This window comes from Osmerus mordax, chromosome 10, assembly GCF_038355195.1.
Source record: "Osmerus mordax isolate fOsmMor3 chromosome 10, fOsmMor3.pri, whole genome shotgun sequence".
In the NCBI taxonomy this organism is placed as follows: Eukaryota; Metazoa; Chordata; class Actinopteri; order Osmeriformes; family Osmeridae; genus Osmerus; species Osmerus mordax.
Window position 1 is genome coordinate 7,152,399 of NC_090059.1, and position 20,055 is coordinate 7,172,453.

A 20,055-nucleotide genomic window follows, 5' to 3' on the forward strand; every position below is an offset into this window, starting at 1 on the left:
GTCCCTCCTCTCTCCTCCCTGCTTCCCTCCTCTCTCCTCCTCCCTGCGTCCCTCCTCTCTCCTCCTCCCTGCGTCCCTCCTCTCTCCTCCCTGCGTCCCTCCTCTCTCCTCCTCCCTGCATCCCTCCTCTCTCCTCCTCTCTGCGTCCCTCCTCTCTCCTCCTCCCTGCGTCCCTCCTCTCTCCTCCTCCATGCGTCCCTCCTCTCTCCTCCTCTCTGCATCCCTCCTCTCTCCTCCTCCCTGCGTCCCTCCTCTCTCCTCCTCCCTCCATCCCTCCTCTCTCCTCCCTGCGTCCCTCCTCTCTCCTCCTCCCTGCATCCCTCCATCCCTCCTCTCTCCTCCTCCCTGCATCCCTCCTTCCTTCCTCTCTCCTCCTCCCTGCATCCCTCCATCCCTCCTCTCTCCTCCTCCCTGCATCCCTCCATCCCCTCTCTCTCCTCCGTTTTTCAGTCCCAGTCCAGACCTGATGGTGGTGGTGGGGGATGGTCTGTAGCTCCAGGCCCCCCTCCAGGTGTGGCCTGTCAGGTGTGTGGCAGGTGTTCTTCTGGCAGACCAATCGTGGCCTCCAGCTGGTCCCGCCCAGACCGGAGACATCGCCTCTAAATTAGGCCCATCTGCTGGAGGTTGGGGGAGAGGAAGGAGTGGGGGCAGGCTTGGAACATGGGTGTGTTCTGCTCATGCAGCTCTGGGTGGGCCTGGATTTTGGTGTATGTGTGTGTCTGCGGTTGTCATTGTGCGTGTGTGTATGATTGATTTGCTCCATATACATTTTTGGCAGATAGATTTCCAAGCACCCTGAGGCCTGGGGCACAACCACAGAGACAGACTAGAGATGAATACCTGTCACATGAATATACATGAAGACATATAGATATAGATGTAAAGATACTATACCTACCCATAGACACTAGGTTGCTGTGTAGGGTACACACACAACAATAGATTCTCTGCTGGTAAGGCTGTTACTGTCCATAGGTGCTCTATCAACACAGCTGTAACTTACTAGAAATGTCCCATAATGGGACAAAACACTGATCGTAACTCTGAGCATCTGAACACGTCTGATGTCAGAAGTTGAAACCTCCACCTCTTCTTCCCATCACTCCTTTTTCCACTTTCCCCCCATTACTTCTTTTTCTCCCTCCCCTCTTCCCTTCTCTATCCCCAATTCTATGACCCCTTCCCCACTCCCCTTTCTCCCTCCCTTCCTCAGAAGCATGATGCCCAGGGCCCTGGACGGCCAGATCGTCATGGAGAAGACCCCCCGCTACTTTGTCACCGTGGAGACGCCGGCGCGGGTGCACGCCATGTCCGAGGGGGTGAAGCTGATCGTGGTGGTGAGGGACCCCGTGACCAGGGCCATCTCCGACTACACACAGATCATCTCCAAGACGCCCCACATCCCCACCTTCGAGAACCTCGCCTTCAGGAACCGCTCCACTGGTGAGGATGAAGATGAGGACGATATTAGTGTATAAATACTGTCTGTCTGTCTGTCTGTCTGTCTAGACACTCATCTGACCTGCCTCTAAGGAATCAATAGTTAACAGAGCACGTCTTCTGTTGCCTCCAGGTAAGATCGATTCCATGTGGAGCCCTCTGTGGATCGGCCTGTACGCCCAGCACCTGGAGCGCTGGCTGGCCTGGTTCCCCAGGGCCCAGATCCACCTGGTCAGTGGGGAGAGGCTCATCTCCGACCCGGCTGGGGAACTAGGAAAGGTCCAGGACTTCTTGGGCCTCCAGAGGATCATCACAGACAAGCATTTCTACTTCAACAAGACCAAGGGCTTTCCCTGTCTGAAGAAGCCAGAAGGGAGCAGCAAGCCTCACTGCCTGGGTAAGACCAAGGGGCGAACGCACGCCCTCATCCACCCGGATGTCATTCAGACACTGAGGGACTTCTACCGACCACACAACCAGCGCTTCTACAAGATGGCCGGACAGGACTTCGGGTGGCAGTGATCGACTGTTTGCGCCCTGGGCGCACCTGGCAAAACGAAAGTTGTGGGTTCAAATCCCAGACTGTAAATGTGTTGGCTGGATGAAACAAGCCGTATCGGTGATCGTTTGAGTCGGACTGATTGCTCTGCGTCCTGACGTTGCTAAGTAGGTTGGTTTTCATTTGGCTGCGATTAGGAGAATGGAGAGAGATTTGTCCTGGGGTAATGTGTCATACAGCCCTGAAGACAGAAGACAGAAGACTCTGGCACACTGCACATTGAGCGAGAGAGAGAGAGAGAGGGAGAGAGAGAGGGAGAGAGAGAGGGAGAGAGGGAGAGAAAGGGAGAGAGAGAGAGAGACTATGCTCGTCTGTCTAGTCAACAGCGTACGTTAAGCCTTGTGCGCATTAGTGAAAATGTTCTGCCAATGCAAAGTAGTGAAAACAACAACAACATCATCAACAACATCAACAACAACATCGACAATATAATCAGCAACATCAACAACAAGATCAACAACAACATCAACAACAACAACAACATCAACAAACAACATCGACAACAAAAACATCTTTAACAACATGCCTGCTATCTGTTATCATGCCTCCTGGATTGTCACTTTCCTGACTATATATACAATTCTTCAACTATTTTGAACTTCTTGGCTTCTCAGTCTCAGTGCATACCCTTCTAAGAACTAGTAGGCAATCAGTATTTATATTGTACATCCAGCATCCCCTCCTACTTTCGTACTTCTATTATTAATCTCGGAAAGAGGAGGAGGAGGGGGGGGTGTTTGTAGAGAACAGCAGAACAGTGAGTGAGTAGCATATAAGTGCTCAGTGGTTTTTGTACAGTTTAATAATGGATGTGAATATTAAAGTGGATGTTGATAGGACCCACTCTGGGATGTACGTAGGTGCCTGGTAAGACAGATCTAGGATCAGCTGAGGGGGTCCTAACCCTGACTTAAACCACTATGGGGAGGAATGCAAAACTGTGAAACTCTGGAATATTGAACAGCGGAAATCAATGTATTGGTTGACATCAATAATGTGCTGTTTTCTTTTGACCAGATGTCAGAAGCTTTCTGGGTCCATTGTGCTGTTAAGGGCATCCGTGGGGACCTATGTTGTCTTTTTGCATGTATTTGCACTTTGAAAACAATAAAGTTATTTTGAAGCAAGTCATCTCTCATCAGTTGCTTTGGTTTAGTTGTCCTTCTGTAACTGAGTGTGCGTGAGCTCTTTGTTAAATGACGAGGTGAAACACGCTACATGTATGATCTGTCAACTCCGTCACACACCGAAAGTGTTTTCAGTGGTAGATGAACTGAGTGGGAGAAAACATGGCGCCACTGCCCCCTTGTGGACAATTAAGTAGCGAGCCTACACATTTTAACGGTTTAAAATGAATAACAATGAAGCACTTGGCAAGAAACAAGTCAATTTATTAATGAAACAGATTGTTTCCTAATATTAATCTGGTCATACACATCTTAATTTTCTCTCTATAAACGTAGAGTTTTAGTACGTTGATGGGAACCATTTCCTTACATAAAAACCAAATGAACACTACAAAAATAATATTACTCTGAACTGATGTGCGGCACACAAATGAACATTCCTACAGTAAGTACCTTATAGTGCTCAATACAATCAGAATAAATATATATATACGTATATAATAAATATGGGTTGAAAATAGGACATTTCAAAGGCTCACAGTAATATTCAACTTCAAATATGAATCAATAGATCTACATACATAAATAATGTGCTGTACAGAAATATACAATAAATTATCAAATGCACTTCAAGTCACAGTATGATCAAACTGTGTATAATCTCTAAATCATACATTCCAGTTCCCTAAATTCAAAAATACATATTCAATGCGTACCCAATATACTATTCCACAGTAAGTAAACTTATTTTTTATGCGAAATCTTCAAAAGATGACCATTCATCATCTGAGTCTGGATGAGTTTTGGCAGTTTGCACAGAAAGCTAGGCTACATGGATTCTGCACTTTTTTAAATTGTATTTTTTTAAATCCAGAAACATCTAAATGATTGCGCGTCGTCCTCGGTAACGGTGGGATGTTTGTTTTGTTTGGCGAGCTGTTCAGAGTTGGTCAGTGGAAGAGAGCAGTTATCAAAGGCACTCATCTCAGGCCCAGGCATCCACGATCATCCTCTCACATCACTCCATCTTTATCTTTCTTTATATATCCTTCTATTCAATATGTCTAACGATGACTCCATCAACATGCCTAACTCCTTTTTAAACAGGTTGTCTATACAACTCTCATCCACCGACCATCATCATCTCACCTTCATCCATCCCTTTCCTATCCATCCCCCAACTATCTCTCCTTAAGAGTGAGAAGGAGCGAGATTAGAAACAGGTCAGAGTGAAAAAGGATGTGTATCCATTTAAAATGGCTACTTTACAGTTTTGTCTACGTCAGCAGAGCCTCTTATCCTGCGCTATTTGGTTACAGTTCAGCTGGCAGTGAACAGGTCCCATCAGCCCAGCGAAGACGTCTAGGTGCTTAAAGGCCGATCTATACTTGCTTATACCCACGATGGCTGCGTACTTGAGCTCCGTACGAGTACAGCCCTACGAATGTTAAATTGAACTCAGAGAACTGTGGAGTCCCCCCGTCTTTGATGGAAGTTTTATCAGCGGTCTGGAAAGACAGAAGGCTACCAGCGTCTATCCCCAACCGAGGTTTATAAGGACTGCTGCCCCGCCGGACCGCAACAATAGTTCAAATGAATCTACGTTTTTTTTGAAGTGCGACTCCACCCACTAAACTAACTTGATATAAATAGACCTTAAATTAGCGGCGTCTCAGTGATGTGGGTCTGTCTCTAAGAGAACGTTCTAGGCACAGATGCAGGGCTCTTAAGTGTTATGAAAAGTTTGGCGTGAGATTACCATACCTGTCAACGTTTGGTTACAAAACGTTGACAGGTCTGGTACGCGATGGGCAACGGGGCGACGGGGCAATGGGGGCGGGGGCAACGAGTGGGGGGAGGGGCTGGTGCTGGCGACGTTTGTGATTGGCTGGTAGATGACATTTAACTGTGTATAACTCGAGACAACTATCAAGTCGACACACACATCTTCCCTCAGTATGCCTGCACCATTAATTGTATATCGGGACAAGTTACCCCTTACTTCTCGGCGTGAGGAATGGTCGAAATGTGCGCGAGAAGTACGATGTGTCGCGTGAGAGCGTGAGAGATGTGCTGAGCTGCGGTGAGCGGGAGCTTCATCACGAGCAGAAAGAAGTCCTCAAGATCAGACAAGCGGCGGCAAGCCCCCCCCCCCTCAGCAGTACTCCTCCCCCTGGGAGTCAGGCAGGTCGTTGAGGTCCAGGAAGACGGAGGCGTTGGAGAGCTTGCGTCCGTTGGCGGACAGATCCAGCAGCTCCTCGGTGGTGCTGGGGACCGAGCTGATGTACATGTCCCACACCTGCTCAGGTGAGTCCAGTTCCAGAAGCTTCTGTTTGATCTTCAGGTTCTTCTCGATGTTCCTGCGCTTGTGCTTGAACTCCAGGATGGTCTTGGTGTAGCGGTTGATGGTGGTGACAGAAGACGCCATGCAAGCCGTGAACGAGCCCCACGCCAGCCTGCGGGATTGTGGGTAAAGGAGAATTGACTTCCTGGTTTGTTTTTTGCAGATGCGACCGCATTGAGTACTGGTGACGCTGAATGGTTAAGCTAGTAAAGTTGATCTAAAACCCTTCGGATGTGTTCAGGCTGTAAAATGTGCATGCATAGGTACACCTCATAGTCTAGATGCGTGTGTGTGTGTGCGTGCGTGAGCTCGTTCCCGCACGTACGAGTGTGACTACGTGTGTATGTGTCTGCATGCGTACATGTAAGTGTGTACGGGTTTGAGTGTGTACGTGTGAGGGTGCACATGGCGTGTGTGCACGGGTTCGAGCGTGAGGGTGCCAGCTTACATGTAGGACCAGCTGTAGTCCCAAGTCTGGGGCTTCCAGTCCTCAGGTCCCAGACTCACAGTGAGCTGGAAGGCTGTGGTGTACATCATATGAGCCACCATGCCAAGCAGACCTGGAGAGACACCAAACACCGGTCAAACACCCATCCCAGCTTGACAAGACTGTGGTGAATATCATAGTCAGGAAGTCGATGCGCCTGCACTTGTGCCTGTTACTAATGGAAAATTGAAGCGTACAGACTATTCCTAATCCTCACAGCTGATCTGAGCTAGTCTTCTCGCGAGGCCCCTATGCAGTGTCATCTTTTTCCCACTGGGTGGCAATGCAGCACTACTGATGCCATCATGTCAGTCAGCCTCCACAAGTTGGTCACTGTTGCTCTGGTTACGTCCAGCCCATTTTTTTTCTCTCTCCAAACTAAGCCTTGACTGAATGGAAGTCAATGGTCAGACTCTCATTGACTCGCTCTCTCCCTCTCTTTGTGTGTCACCGGTCGCTCTCTTCTTCTCTCTGTCTGCCAATCGATGTCTTTTCTCGCTCTGTCGCTGTTCTTTTTGGCCTGGTTCAGGTCCTTGACAGCCTTGACAGACAACTGAGACAAGGGATCTGAACCTCAGTCTAGACTTTCATCACGCTGAGAGAGTCAGACAGGGAGGGAGAGAAGGCGAGAGGGAGGGAGAGAGGGAGGTAGGGAGAGAGGGAGGGCGGGAGAGAGACAAAGAAAGAAAGCATGAAAGGAAAGAGAGCAAGTGACACAAAAAGAGAAGACAGAGAGACAGAAAGGGCGAGTGAGAGAGACAGGCAGGAGAGAGTGAGAGCTAAACAGAGAGAGAGAAAGTGAGATTCATTCTGACAGAAAGAGGGAGGGACCTTTAGACAGAAAGAGAGAAAGAGAGAGAGAGAGAGGGAGAGAGAGAGAGAGGGAGAGAGAGAGAGAGAGAGAGAGAGAGAGAGAGAGAGAGAGAGAGAGAAAAGAGAGATGCTGCGTATGAATCCGATTACAGTGGACTGTCTGTAAGCTCCTCAAATCCCCGCCACAGAAGGACTCTGTCACCCAATCAACATTCAGATTTATTGTAACTAATTCAACATGTCTAAATTCACCAAAGCTGACTGGGAGCACTAGGTACAATTCCAGGAACCAAGCCAAGCAAGGCAGGGAGATGTCTGGCAATTAAGGTAAAAAAGAAAGTCTGGAAAGGTTTCATTTTGGTTATGAAACTCTTGACTCTCTCCGTCTAATGACTTACACTGTGATTGTTATTGGATGAGACAGATGACCTGTCAGTGGGGAGTAACCTTCTTCCCCTCATCTTTATGCTTAGACATCTCTCTCCCTCGTTCACACACACACACACACACCCTCACTCACTCTCTTTCCCTCTTTCGCACACACACACACACACAAACACTCACTCACTCACTCTCTCTCTATCCCTCTTTCGCACACACACACACACACACACACACACCCTTTTCTCTCTCACACACCCTCTCTCACTCTCTCCCTCTCACACCCTTTCTCTTCCTCCTCTCCCTACCTCCCTTTCTATAGATGTGAGATCCAATTACCTGTGAATAGTTCACACAGAGAGACCCTCACAGAGTCTTACATGGTGGATAGCTGTATTGATTTCATTTTAGACAAGTACGAGGGATTTCAAATGTACGAGTCAACCCCCCCCCCCAGACCCCCCCCCACCCCCCAATCCTCAACCCCTCCACCCTCCCATCCTCAGCCCCTCCATCCACCCAACACAGGTACATTACAGTACAATCTCATGCAAGACTAACACCCAAAGAGCCTTTTCTCAACAAATGGTGTTCCTTGCTATGGTTGATAAGATCTGCTGTTTTACAGCAAAGTGGCTGCTAGGTTTAATTTACTTCTAATGAGGTTTCTAGGGGTTTACAGGGGTCTGAGCTTGCCTCAGCAATCTGCTTGGCCCCTCTGTCATAACTCCTTCCTCTGGGGATGAATCAAGACAGAGGGCTGGGGACGTGATGGTGGTTATGGTGGCAATAAAGTACCAAGTTTACTACATCCCAGGGATGTTTGTGTTCAACTCAGAGCTGAGGTAATGAAATGTCCTCCGCTCTTTACCTCTCTCTCCATCTGTCTCTCTGACTCTCTCTCTCTTTATGACTTCCTCTGACTCACTCACTCTCTATCTCTCTCTCTCTCTCTATTTTTCTCTCTCTCCAGAGATACACAACTTTAATAAAGGTCTCCCCACTCCTCCCCTCCCCTCCTTTTAACACCCCCAGCTTCAGATCCAGCCCCTCCTTCTAAACTCATTACAGACGCATCTCAACAGACCCTCTCTGTCTGAAACACGCTGTTTATGGAACACATCCTATCATGCAGCAAGCTCCAAGTTTATTTGCGATTTGCAGGAACATTGGAATTCGTTGGTCCTGCTCCTCAAGACAAGTTTCCAAGCAGCCTATCTAAACGTATATTGAACACATCCTAATCCTTTATGAGCTGCCATCCTTATCAACAGTGTAACATAACCAAGGCTGGCTTGGTCGTTGTCGACCAGAGCGCCCACGGCTGCTGAGTCATCTGTCCCAGGACGGAGCCTCGTCTTCAGGCAGAGGATTAGTGAGAAGGTCACCGTTCAGAACACCTCCCTCCGGGCTAAGACACTGACAGCCTTCTGAGTTCACGCTGCAGGACGGCTACGGGCGACTGACTGCGTTGCTTGGGAGTGGGATGGCTAACTGAGGGTGAATTGGCTAATTGACAGTGAACCGGCTAACTGACAGTTGGTTGGATAACTGATAATAACTTGGCTAATTGTCATGTGGTTGGCTAACTGATAGTGAATTGTCTAACTGACAGATGGTTGGCTAACTGATAGAGACTCTGTCTAGCAGGCAGTTGCACTAAACGGATGTTTCAACTGTCAACTGTCTAACCCTGGGATTCCACATGTTTGGAGACTGATTTTATTTGCATCAAGGGTTTATTGAGAAAATGACACACACATACACTCACATACAGACATACACACACACAGAAAACACGACTAAATAGATTAATTCAGCAAGCGGTTACCTGACAAGACAGTGCAAATAGCAGCGAAGGCGTTCAGTTTGAGTCCGTCGATGACGTTGCCGAAACGACAGACCTCTATGGACATGAGGATGCCCCCAGTGGCCAGGAGGAGTATGTACAGGCACTCTGCCACTATGCACAGCCACAACACTCCTAAGAAGCGAGAGAGAGAGAGAGAGAGAGAGAGAGAGAGAGAGAGAGAGAGAGAGAAGAGGGAGGGAGGGAGGGGTAGAAAGGGTGAGGGGATTAGGTAAAAGGAGGAATCAAGGGGGGCGGGGGGGGAGTGAGGGAGGAGGGAAGGAGAGGAGTACATGAGGGCATGGGGGATGGAGATGGGTGGAGGGAGGGAGAGAGTGATTGATTGAGGGGGGAGGATAGGGGTTAGGAGAACGAACTCAAGGTGATGGTGCAGGGCGAAATGACGGGAGGAGGGAAAGAGAGCGAAGGGGAGAGGGGTTGTGAGAGGTGGGGGTAGTGATAGACAGAGAAAAAGAGGTGGAACCCAAGTGAAGCGTCAGAGAGGTGGGGAGAGAGGATGGGTAGGGGTAGCAAGATAGAGGTGGACATTTGAAGAGAGGTGCATTAGCGGAGAGAGGAAGGGAGAGGCGGGGGTAGGCGGAGCGAGAGAGAGAGAACGAGGAAACGAGTGAGAGGAAGAGTGAAACAGAGAGTCAGAAAGAGAAAGTGTGAGGGAAAAAGAGAGGGAGAGAGAGAGGGAGAAAATTAACAGTGACCCTTTCACTTGTATCATTAACCTTTGCTGCTAGAGAACAAATCTATCTGGCTCAACGAGACATCTAGTCTCCAACCTGACAGACTCGCTCATGGATGGGGGCGAGGAATGAAATGACATGTGTGGTGAATACCACAGGCCGGCAGAAGGTTAAAAGGAAAATAGCTAGCCCATGCGCTAATCTTTTCACTGCTCTGCGAATAACCTCCACACAGAAGCATCGTACAACAGATTGTCATGTTGGTGTGAGGCTTTTTCCAACAATCATTTATACAGTAGAAGAGAAAAAAAGGGGTCTCTCTTTAACTGTTCACGCCTAAATCCGAAATAGGATTGCGAATGTCAATCAAAGACGTGTACATTTACATTTTGTGTTGGGATTATGTGATTATACACGTCTCTTGTTGAACATGGCGTAAACATAAGTCTTATGTCATATTTATATAATTTACTCCATACTTGTTAGTCACATTTTAATCCTTCAGTTTACTGGTTCTCCAAATCCTATCATAACCACCTCCTGTCCTTGTGGGACAGCTTTCTAGTATCATCTACGACTAATAATGGGAGTTACAGGATGCATGTCTTGTATGATAATCACATCATTCAGATTAAGAAGGGAAGCAGAGATACTCTGAACTAGTTCTGGCTGTTCTGGTTTGTGTGTGTGTGTGGGTTCGGGTCTCTGTGAGGAGAGTGGCGAGGTAAAGCAGGGGTAGGCTGGCGTGTGTGGAGGTGAACGAAGGGGTTGATGGGGTTGGTGTGTGGTGGTGAAGCAAGGAGTTTGTGGAGGATTTGTGGAGGTGAGGCAGGCACAGACTGTTAGGCTGGTGTGTGTGGACTGAGGAGGTGATGAGGTGGGCTTTGTGTGTGGTGAAGGGAGGAGTGGTCGGGTGTGTGTGGAGATGAGGCAGGCTGGTGTATGTGGAGGTGAGGCAGGCTGGTGTGTGGAGGTGAGGCAGGCTGGTGTGTGGAGATGAGGCAGGCTGGTGTGTGTGTAGTTGAGGCAGGCTGGTGTGTGTGGAGATGAGGCAGGCTGGTGTGTGTGGAGATGAGGCAGGCTGGTGTGTGTGGAGGTGAGGCAGGCTGGTGTGTGTGGAGGTGAGGCAGGCTGGTGTGTGTGGAGGTGAATAAGCCACAGAGTGGAAGGCTTGACACACAGCAGGTCAGACTGATGCTGGAGGACATTGGAGGGAATGATGAAAGGATAGAGGCTGCTAACTGACCACGCTCTCTCTCTCTCTCTCTCTCTCTCTCTCTCTCTCTCTCTCTCTCTCTCTTCTCTCTCTCTCTCAGAACAGAGACACAGTCCTCATGAAGTCTACCGACTGAACTCGAATTGAATCACTACACGAATTGAGTCATGTTTAAATGTTACATATTTTCCCATTAGCCACTCTGTAAAAGATGACATACACAGTACTTTTTCTTTTGACGGTCATGTTGTCCTTAGTGTTATTCAGTATATCAGTACAAGTAAGTAATTACCATAAATTCTTTCTCTACAATCAGCTTTTCACATTCCCCTCTGGACTGAATTCCAGTTGAGAACATTATCCCATGTTTATAAAGAGAAGGTTTCATTTTCACCTGTGAGGTTTTCTCGGAATACCAGGATGGAATGGACGGATGATTAGAATCTTGGAATGATGAACAGAGAAGAGTGTCTGTATCCTGGTGGTTTAATCTCCATGTGATTCAGCTGTAGACAGGCTTACAGAGCAAGGATTAAGCATGCCAAACACAGCACTGCTGTCCTACCTCGCTCATTGGAAGGGGCCACGTATATGAAACTTCTGCAGTTCTCCCCTGAAACAGAATGACATCACATGTAGACTTCATCCATAATTCAGTGCTTACTTTGTAGTACAGCCATGTTAGCCATAATAAATGTTTAAAAAAAATCGTGAAAAAACAAAACAAAAAAAACATACGATTTTTTCTGAAGGAACAAAACAAAGACAACATTGTTTTACTTGCAAATGGGAATGAATTCAATCATACGTATTGGAATGTGTCACACACACAAAAAAATTGAGTCATCTATCGATACATGTTTAGAATGAATAAAAAGGAAGAGAAGTGTACTGGTCTTTGCAGTGTGACACAGACACACGCGAAGGGAGCAGCACCACTGGGAATAACACACATGCAGGAGGGTCCACCAGAGACACATTTCCTCCGCATTTTCCCATCCTGCTGCCCTTCCTCCAAGGGCATCCAGGAGCAGTTGTCTGTCATATCAACAGGGGCCAAGTGCTCACCCATGTCTTGGCCAGGAGAGCAATGTGTTCGGCATGTTTTACAGTAATATAGCCTGTTTTTTTCTTCTTCCTGCAGATGAAACCCATGTGGTTCTCACTTGGGTTTCAAACCACAGGGAGCTCATGCACACAGGCTGGCACCCCACACAGGAAGCCCGAGGAGAAGCCCACTTGAGCACCAAATGGTGCCGCAGGCGGGAATCAAACCCATGACCTTCTTGCTGTGAGGCGCGGCGCTGAGCCACTGTGGTCCACCTGCGTAGTGATGCCGTTACAGTCATTTTTATGTACTTACATGCAGGCACAGATCATATTGAATAATGTTTAATCCAGTCAGATCGCTTTTGCTATGTATCAACCGTAAGAGTTTTAATCCTTGATCATTGGTTTGACTGAATCCCAGAAAACTCAGTTCTCTTCTGATCTCATGATTGGGTAATTTATGAAGCACATCGGGCCTACTTAAATACATACTTTACAACGATCATGGACAAAGACAGGTGCGAATATGGACACATTTTAATTGTAGAATGCATTATCTATAAATCTGATCAAATGTGCTCTCTTTGTAGTCTTATGTTTATAGTCAAATTCAGGTCCCGCTTAAAATCTTTCTACCAGGAAATTCATTCACATGTCTCTAAAATGTATTGATGTCATATGGCAAAACACTAGCAGACTTAAAAAGTGCCAGTCAAGAAATATTAAACACTTGCCACTAACGCTTTGTTAAAGAAATCTTTCATCGTCACACCTGACTTTACGCACAAACTTGTTTTTTCTGTTCAACGACAATAACAAAATAACAAGTATATTTATATATACTTGTTTCTATACATTTCTATATAATCTCACAAAAATATTATTTAATTACTTAAATAAAAAATACATTATAATAATAAATAAGTGCCCGTTGCCACTGACACCGTGCGTAAAGTGCGTTTCTAATAAGCGTCGTCATCTCGTAGGCAACTCAAGAAGTTAAAAACAGGCTCTTCAAACTGCTTTTACCGGTCATGTTGACGTTCTGTTCGCAAGAGAACCAAATTCCGGTGTGAAACTTCCTCATCAGGTATTTGTCCTCTCCCGTTTCCCAGATGTACTGGACCAGACGAGTGTCATTAAGGTTCGAACTGTTGAACCTAATGCAGAACGACTGTCTAGTCTTCACCGGTCCGGTACAGAACGGTTTAACTACTTTCCGCGTCCCCTCACACCAGTAGCTGGTAGAAAGCGCGGACAGCGCCAGAAACAAGGCAATGAAGTTCAAGGTAAGCGCCAGCGAGGCTCTCCGTCGCCGATCAATCCCCATTTCACAGACGAAGACAGGGGACACAAGCTAATCCTATAAATGTAACACGTTTATATGTCGACTTCTCCTCAAATCCACATAATACGTTTTTCCATTACAATGTCCGCGACTAATTACAGCGCACGCGTCTAGCTCCTGCCGCGCGTGATCCGATGTGCTCTTTTGTGCAGCTGCTACTCACATTTTGTACCCCCTCCTCCCCTTAACTCATCCCTCGTTTTCGCTCAATATCTCCTCCTCTTCACGCCTCAATGAGAGACTGAAGCCCTCCCCAACTTGACACGTTTCTTTTCCGTTATCTATGGATTGTGTTTGATGTATAGGCCTCCTTGATGAACAAATACAGTACACTCATATCCACATTCATGGCCATCCATGAGACCCGTTGGCAATAAATCACAATTGAAATCAATATGGATCAATTTGCCTTTACAGTTTCGATGGAAACGAAACTGACGGCTATAGCGATGGTGATATTAATCAGAGATGACTTTTCCCGCACCTAATCTGCCTGGGCCAGGCATGTAATGGGTATGGTAATGCCTGTGTTCAGCTGGGGAGACTAAAGGTTGGGATGGGATGGGATGGGCCTGTTTGGCACCTTATAATCAGGGAAATTGACAGAAATCGTTAATGGTGGTTCCAAGGCTAATGCCCGCTGCTGTGACTAAATAGCCAGCTGCCAAATTATCCAAATCTCAATTTAGTCTGCTTCTCTCACACCTCTTTTTGTCTGCTGTCACTTGGGAGAGAGAATACGTTAGTTCGTGTGTGCGGAGGGGAGGGGGGGGGTAGGTTCAGAATATTGAGTCTTACTGTTCTACATTATTCATTTCCTCTGGCAGTCGCATGCAGGACAGGTCCCTGACAACATAAATCTAAAAGTGCTTGTGTGTGTATTGAGTATTTACACAAATTCTCCTGTGTCTCTTAAAGTCTACATTTTGCTTCTTACCTTTTTGCCCTTCAGCCACCTTTAACCCCCCCCCCCCTCACACACACGCACGCACACACACACACACACACACACACACACACACACACGCGCGCACACACACACATACACACACACACGCACGCACACACACACACACACACACACACACACACACACACACACACACACACACCCACACCCACACCCACACACACACACACGCACACGCACACACACGACACACACACACACACTGTAGCCTCCCACTCTATCCCCATCCAGACCACTTGAGACTATCACACATACACACAGATAACATCACAGTCCTGGAGGTCTTTGGGGTCTGTACCGATGCGCGTGTGTGTAAGCATAGTATGCACATGCGTGTATAGTGTGTGTATGCATTTACATGTATGTATGTGTATGAAAGTGTGGCGTACAGTACATGTATTTGTGCATCTGTAGTGTGAGTGAGTGTGTGTGTCTGCAGTGTGTGTGTGTCTGTGGTGTATGTGTGTGTAGTGTGTGACTTTGAAGCATCTGCTTTTCATCCTTGCGGGGGAGCCAAGATAATCAGTCTCCAGGTGGGGTGTAAATATGAATCCCTCTGAAACCTTTTTCACAAGTCTTCACAGGCATGTTAGCCTGCTACCACTAACTGTGTGTGTATGTGTGTGCTGGTGTGTGTGTGATTGTACATGCGTGCGCTTGTGTGTGTGTGTCTGTCTTTCAGTGTGGTCGGTGTATGTGTGGCGTGTGTCTGTCCGAGTGTGTAAGGTGTGTGTGTGGTGTGGTGTGTGTGTGTCTAGAGCCGGCCCCCCGGGGCTAAAACACCTCAGGAGCCCGTCTCCTGTGTCACCTTCACACAGATCCTTAAGAGGGCCCCGGGGCCAGGGCATGGGGCCAGAACCCCCCCCCCCCCCCTCCCCTCCTCCCCCCACCCTCAACATCCTTCAAAGGAACGATGGGGCTTGAATCATGATCTGACAAGAGTCAGGGGGAGGAAGAGGACATCTGGACCTCCACACACCACCGAAGCCTTAAAGATGGAAGTAGTCCCCAGTCGAAGGTCTTCCTGTGGGTCTGGTGTGAGGCCCTGTGCTGGTAGTCACATGTGAGAACAGATGGTCCTTTCTTTCTGGAAGGGACTCACACAGACTCGTTCCAGAGTGTTGGTTGGGCAGGGTCATAATGACATCAAATGAGCAGGCGTTCCAGAACTGAACCTTGTCTGGAACACTCCATGACTCAACGGAACCGTTCAGGCAACATTTCCTGGAAAAAAAAACTCGGTTGAAATTCATTGATATGAGAAATGAAATAAGGGAATTTGACACAAATAGATTTTTAGTTTTTCTTTTATCCAGGGAGTCTTTATTTACGTCTACTTGTAGGGAATGACCTCAGGCATAATGCTCCAAAGGACTCCTGTGACGAATCAACCATCGAAGCCTTTTAGAAATGTTTCATTTCGTTTCAATTTATTTAATCCTTTTAAGCGACTTTGAGCGATCGCAGGGAAGCTTACTTCCTTGTTTGTTTTGATATCAGAATATCAATAAAGTCATCCAGTTAATTACTTTCTACACTCATTATTCACTTATCGAAGAGGGAGGTCTGTGGTTTGGGAAGGAAACCCTGGACAGGAATATTAAACAATCCGTCTTGATCCGTGTACTTGATTGAAAGTCTCTCCACGGTTCTGGTGACTTATGAGCCTCAGCGAATGAGGAAATATGCAAACGAGTGGACACGATATTGTTTGGTTCTGCGACTCGTGCCCTTTCTCTCGCTGGTCTGGTTCATGTTGCTGTGTGATGCAGGAGAGAGGAGGGATGCCATATCAGAGTGAGAGAGAGACAGAGAGAGAGAGAGATCATCTCAGAGAGAAAGAAACCATATCAGAAAGAGGGAGAGAGAGAGAGAGACCATCTTAGAGATAGAGAACAGCTTAGAGGCACAGGCTATCATAAATTCTTGGAGCCTTCTCGTTCCTTTCTGGTCTCCAATTGATTTATTTACATAATTGCCCATAGTACCCCCATACACACACACGCTTACACACAGGCACACACATGCAGATGCCAGCAGTTTCAAATATGCAAGCGGAATATACGTTTAAGGAGTTGTGTGGTCGTGTGTGAGAGTGCATGTGTGTGAGAGTGTGTGTGTGTGAGAGTGTGTGTGTGACAGAGAGTGCCGGAGTTTCGTTTGCTTGTGTTTGTCCTGTTGACCTGAGAAAGACATCAATACACAGACTTAATCAGTTGCTCATGGCTAATGAACCCTGTAAACAAACACACACACATCCCCTGCTACACACACGCACACACAACCCCCACCACCCGTCCACGCACACAAACACGCACACCTCCCTGTCCACCCTGTCTGTCTAGACAGCTAAGCATCCATGCCTCATGGCTCCCAGGCTGTCCTCCTCTCTCTCTCTCTCTCTCTCTCTCTCTCTCTCTCTCTCTCTCTCTCTCTCTCTCTCTCTCTCTCTCTCTCTCTCTCTCTCTCTCTCTCTCTCTCTCTCTCTCTCTCTCTCTCTCTCTCTCTCTCTCCTCTGAACAGTATCCCTCTGTTTTCTCCTTGTTCCACCATCCTCCTCTCTCTGGTGATTATAACAGCCCTTAATGACTCAAGCCTCTAATGCACCTCATTTGGACAAAATGGACCATCATTTTCAAGGCAGGGAAAGTGCGATTTTCAAGGTAGGGTAGTTTGTTTTTGTGTGTGCTTCTTCATTTGTGTGTGTGTGTGTGGTATCAACTGCTTGTGTGTGTGTGTATTTGTAATGTGCATATTGTAAATGTGTGTGTATGTGCCTGTTTGTGTGTGTATGGAAGTGTGCGTGTAAAGTGTCTATTCGATTTGTGTGTGTTAGTGTGAGTTTATTCCAAGATGTGAATCAGGAGCAGCCAGTCCGTCAGGCATAACTGTGCATGGAGGACATTTAGGTTCTCCTCTCCCCCTTGAAATAAACCAATCAGAGCGCCCTAACTAACTCACCTTAGCGAGATGTGATTTATGTCGCACGATAAGGCCCGAAGTGCATCGCTGACTCGTTAAGTCCTGCGTTAATAGAGCCGTGGTGAGGTGCTGCTGCTTTGAGGCGCTCTGAAGAAGTCATTACAGGCTTGTTCTGCCGCCGCGCAGGCCCGAGGAAACACCATTATTGTAAACCCTCGCATCATTAATCAATCTCTAAACATGCCAATGTTTACCATCACTTCACGGGTGTCAGCAACTCTGAAAACTCTTGCTAGGAGTCGCGGGGAACAGCGGTAGTCTAATTCTGTTTATCGGCTGGATGTATTGTGGATGCCTGCCATAGCTTATTCATATTGTTTAATAGAGTAGCTAGGAGGCTTGCTATTACCCCCAGGGACAGTTCCTGCATGGTCGCGTTTCATGGGTTATCCAGCCGTTGGTCTGGAATGAGGAGGAGAAAGCAATTTCTCCACAGATCAATCTGGGATAATCCATAGATCTTAATTGAAAAAGAAGAAAACAGAGGTAGACTCTCGGTGATATCCCAGCCACACACCTCCACACCATATCAGGCCTGATTTCACAGGAAAAGAGAAAAATAAAACGTTTAATATTTTTGGGGGCCTTCCCTCTTTTTTCTTCTTTTAAAAAAAATCTATTTGCGGGGGTGGAGGTGGGTTAGGTGGAAGTAGGACTCAGGTGGCAGGCAGCGCTACACAATTACAGGGAGAACAGGAAGGTGAGAGGTAGGATGGGGAGCGCCACAGAGCCTGAGAGGAGGAATCTCTGTGGACTGTTCCAGAATCAGTCTGGAGGCTCATTCTTCCAGCACAGATTACAGCAGTGTACCTGCATGGTGACGCACTGGCATCCCAGAATAACCACCTGAAGAGATTAAACACAATTAAACATAATCATAATGCACTCATTAAGCAGACGCTCTTATCCAAAGCGATGTACACGGGGGGATTTGAACCTACGACCTCTTGATTCATTATGACTGTATTGTATTATTCATTGAGCAGCCTCTTTTATCCAAAGTGACACGCCAATAGTGCACAGAGAAAGCACAGCTCAAGGATTATAAGTGCGTAGTTCTAACAGTGTTTTGGCGAGGGCTTTATATCTTGGAACACTTCCTTGTTAGTTGCTTGGTTACTGAGGAGATGAAATGATTGGTCGCTCTTTCTTGAATATGCTAATCGTTGAGATCAAGGAGTGCTAAGTGTCTCATAGTGGGATATGAACCTGTGGCACGATGCCTTCTCCAGTCATGATGTGGTTGATGGTTGTGTGCGTCAAAGGTTCAATCTGTTGCATTTGTTCAATCCCATCTAGAGTCATACAGGTATTGTGACCTGTTACTCAGTGCGTGCTTCCCCATATACAATCATACATACACTTGAAATCAGGACGGCCACTTATCAATCGATTGTATCCCGTCGTTCTTGTCATTTTCAAATGGCCAACTTGGAGAATTTGATGATGTGAGCCTGCAACCTTCCCATCCTGGAGTTACATCCTGTTGCCTTTGAACGGCTGGCGACGTATTAGCCAATCAGAGGGTGATCCGGAGGTCCTTCTGCTTTCAGTAACGCAGCACTTAGACCTGGGTCCTGTAGTGAGTTGCATGGGCTGGAGGTCTGGGGACCACAGTATCCATCTCACCGGGAGCGTTCTTCGGAGGTAATTCCATTAAAACCGAGCCGTGAGCCTTCCCTTCTGGGAGCTGGAAGTTGATGGAAATAATTAAAGCTTTAACCCTAATTGGAATTGCAAATAAAGGCATTGTCTCAGACTGAGGAGGAGAGCACTAAGCTGTTGCCCGTGATTGTGGTGTTGCATATGCACTTGGATTTCATCAGCTTCAAAGCCCATTAAAACAAAGCCGTCGAAATCTCGCCACGGATAAACAACCGATAATATTTTTATTGACTATTTTAGGGAACCGTTGATGCGTCTCTTTCTCGTTAGCATCACCATCGATTTGGTAGATTAAGGGTGTTTATGAAACGTTTTTATTTTGATGGCTTTAGAACTTAGCTAGACAGGAAACACAGTCACCCAGATGCACACACGCACTGCAGTTGTTGTCAAGGTCTTGTTCCCTAACCTTGGTTGTTGAAAGGCATTCACACACACACACACCTTTGCTTGTTGATCCGTAGCTACAGGCAGGCAACAGGAAATGTCACGGCATGATAACAGGAAGCTGCCCACCGGTTCCAAATGATCCCCGTGAGCACAAGTAACACACACTGACAGATGACACTGCTCTCCCACGGCAAACACAGAGTCGGTGATTCATCTCATGGTTTTCTCCCGCTCATGGGGAGCGATTCCGTTCAAACGTCTTCAACCCTAGTTTTGACCCCTATATTCTCCGAGCAAAACCATCCCGGAAGTCGCTCTGGATAAGAGCGTCTGCTACATGACTAAATGTAAGAGGGATTCCAACTGACTGATGCGCAGGGACAAGCACCAGCCCTGGAGAAACTCACACTTTAGATCCAAGTGTGGTGGAAATTTGGAATACAGTTATAATGTGTGTGTTTTATATATGAGGAATGTGTTTTAATGGAAGTCTGAAGTTGGTTAAGAAGCTTGATACAGTGAAAGTTGATTCAACTCATTTGGCAGAGATGCCACCTGTAGTTTTATAACACCTAACTAGGAGACGTGAAGTCTAGGGACGGGAAGTCTGGGTGACCTGGGAGAGTTCTTGTCACCTGGGGAGGAAGAGACAGCTGGGAACTGATCAAGCTGCTCTGGCCCTTCCTGTTGCATGGGTGGTGTTAATTAAATACTTGTTTGAAAATGCCCACACAAAGGA

General features: G+C 47.1%; 2 protein-coding genes across 2 annotated transcripts in view; one reads left to right on the forward strand and one right to left on the reverse strand.

Annotated features, from left to right (window-relative positions):
• The window catches only part of hs3st3l (heparan sulfate (glucosamine) 3-O-sulfotransferase 3-like), a 9,807-nt gene extending 7,845 nt beyond the window's left edge, over positions 1-1,962 (forward strand). Inside the window, exons 2-3 of the mRNA XM_067244906.1 lie at positions 1,214-1,443; positions 1,574-1,962. Coding sequence (XP_067101007.1) covers positions 1,214-1,443; positions 1,574-1,962 — 619 coding nt within the window. The remainder of the gene's footprint in view (positions 1-1,213; positions 1,444-1,573) is intronic.
• Positions 1,963-5,281: 3,319 nt separating this feature from the next.
• gsg1l2b (gsg1-like 2b) lies at positions 5,282-13,291 on the reverse strand. Its single transcript, XM_067245303.1, has 5 exons — positions 12,991-13,291; positions 11,477-11,524; positions 8,983-9,135; positions 5,919-6,030; positions 5,282-5,582 (listed from the first exon to the last, which is right to left on the reverse strand). The coding sequence occupies exons 1-5, from the start codon at positions 13,289-13,291 to the stop codon at positions 5,282-5,284; spliced, it is 915 nt and encodes a 304-aa protein (XP_067101404.1).
• Between the last annotated feature and the right edge of the window lie 6,764 nt (positions 13,292-20,055).

Excerpts from the sequence above, each read along its gene's own strand:
- gsg1l2b (XM_067245303.1), bottom strand. The coding sequence starts at position 13,291 with ATGGGGATTGATCGGCGACGGAGAGCCTCGCTGGCGCTTACCTTGAAC. Across the intron at positions 9,136-11,476 it reads GGCCCCTTCCAATGAGCGAG|GAGTGTTGTGGCTGTGCATA; the intron begins GTAGGACAGCAG and ends CTCGCTTCTTAG. Across the intron at positions 5,583-5,918 it reads GACTACAGCTGGTCCTACAT|GCTGGCGTGGGGCTCGTTCA; the intron begins GTAAGCTGGCAC and ends ACAATCCCGCAG.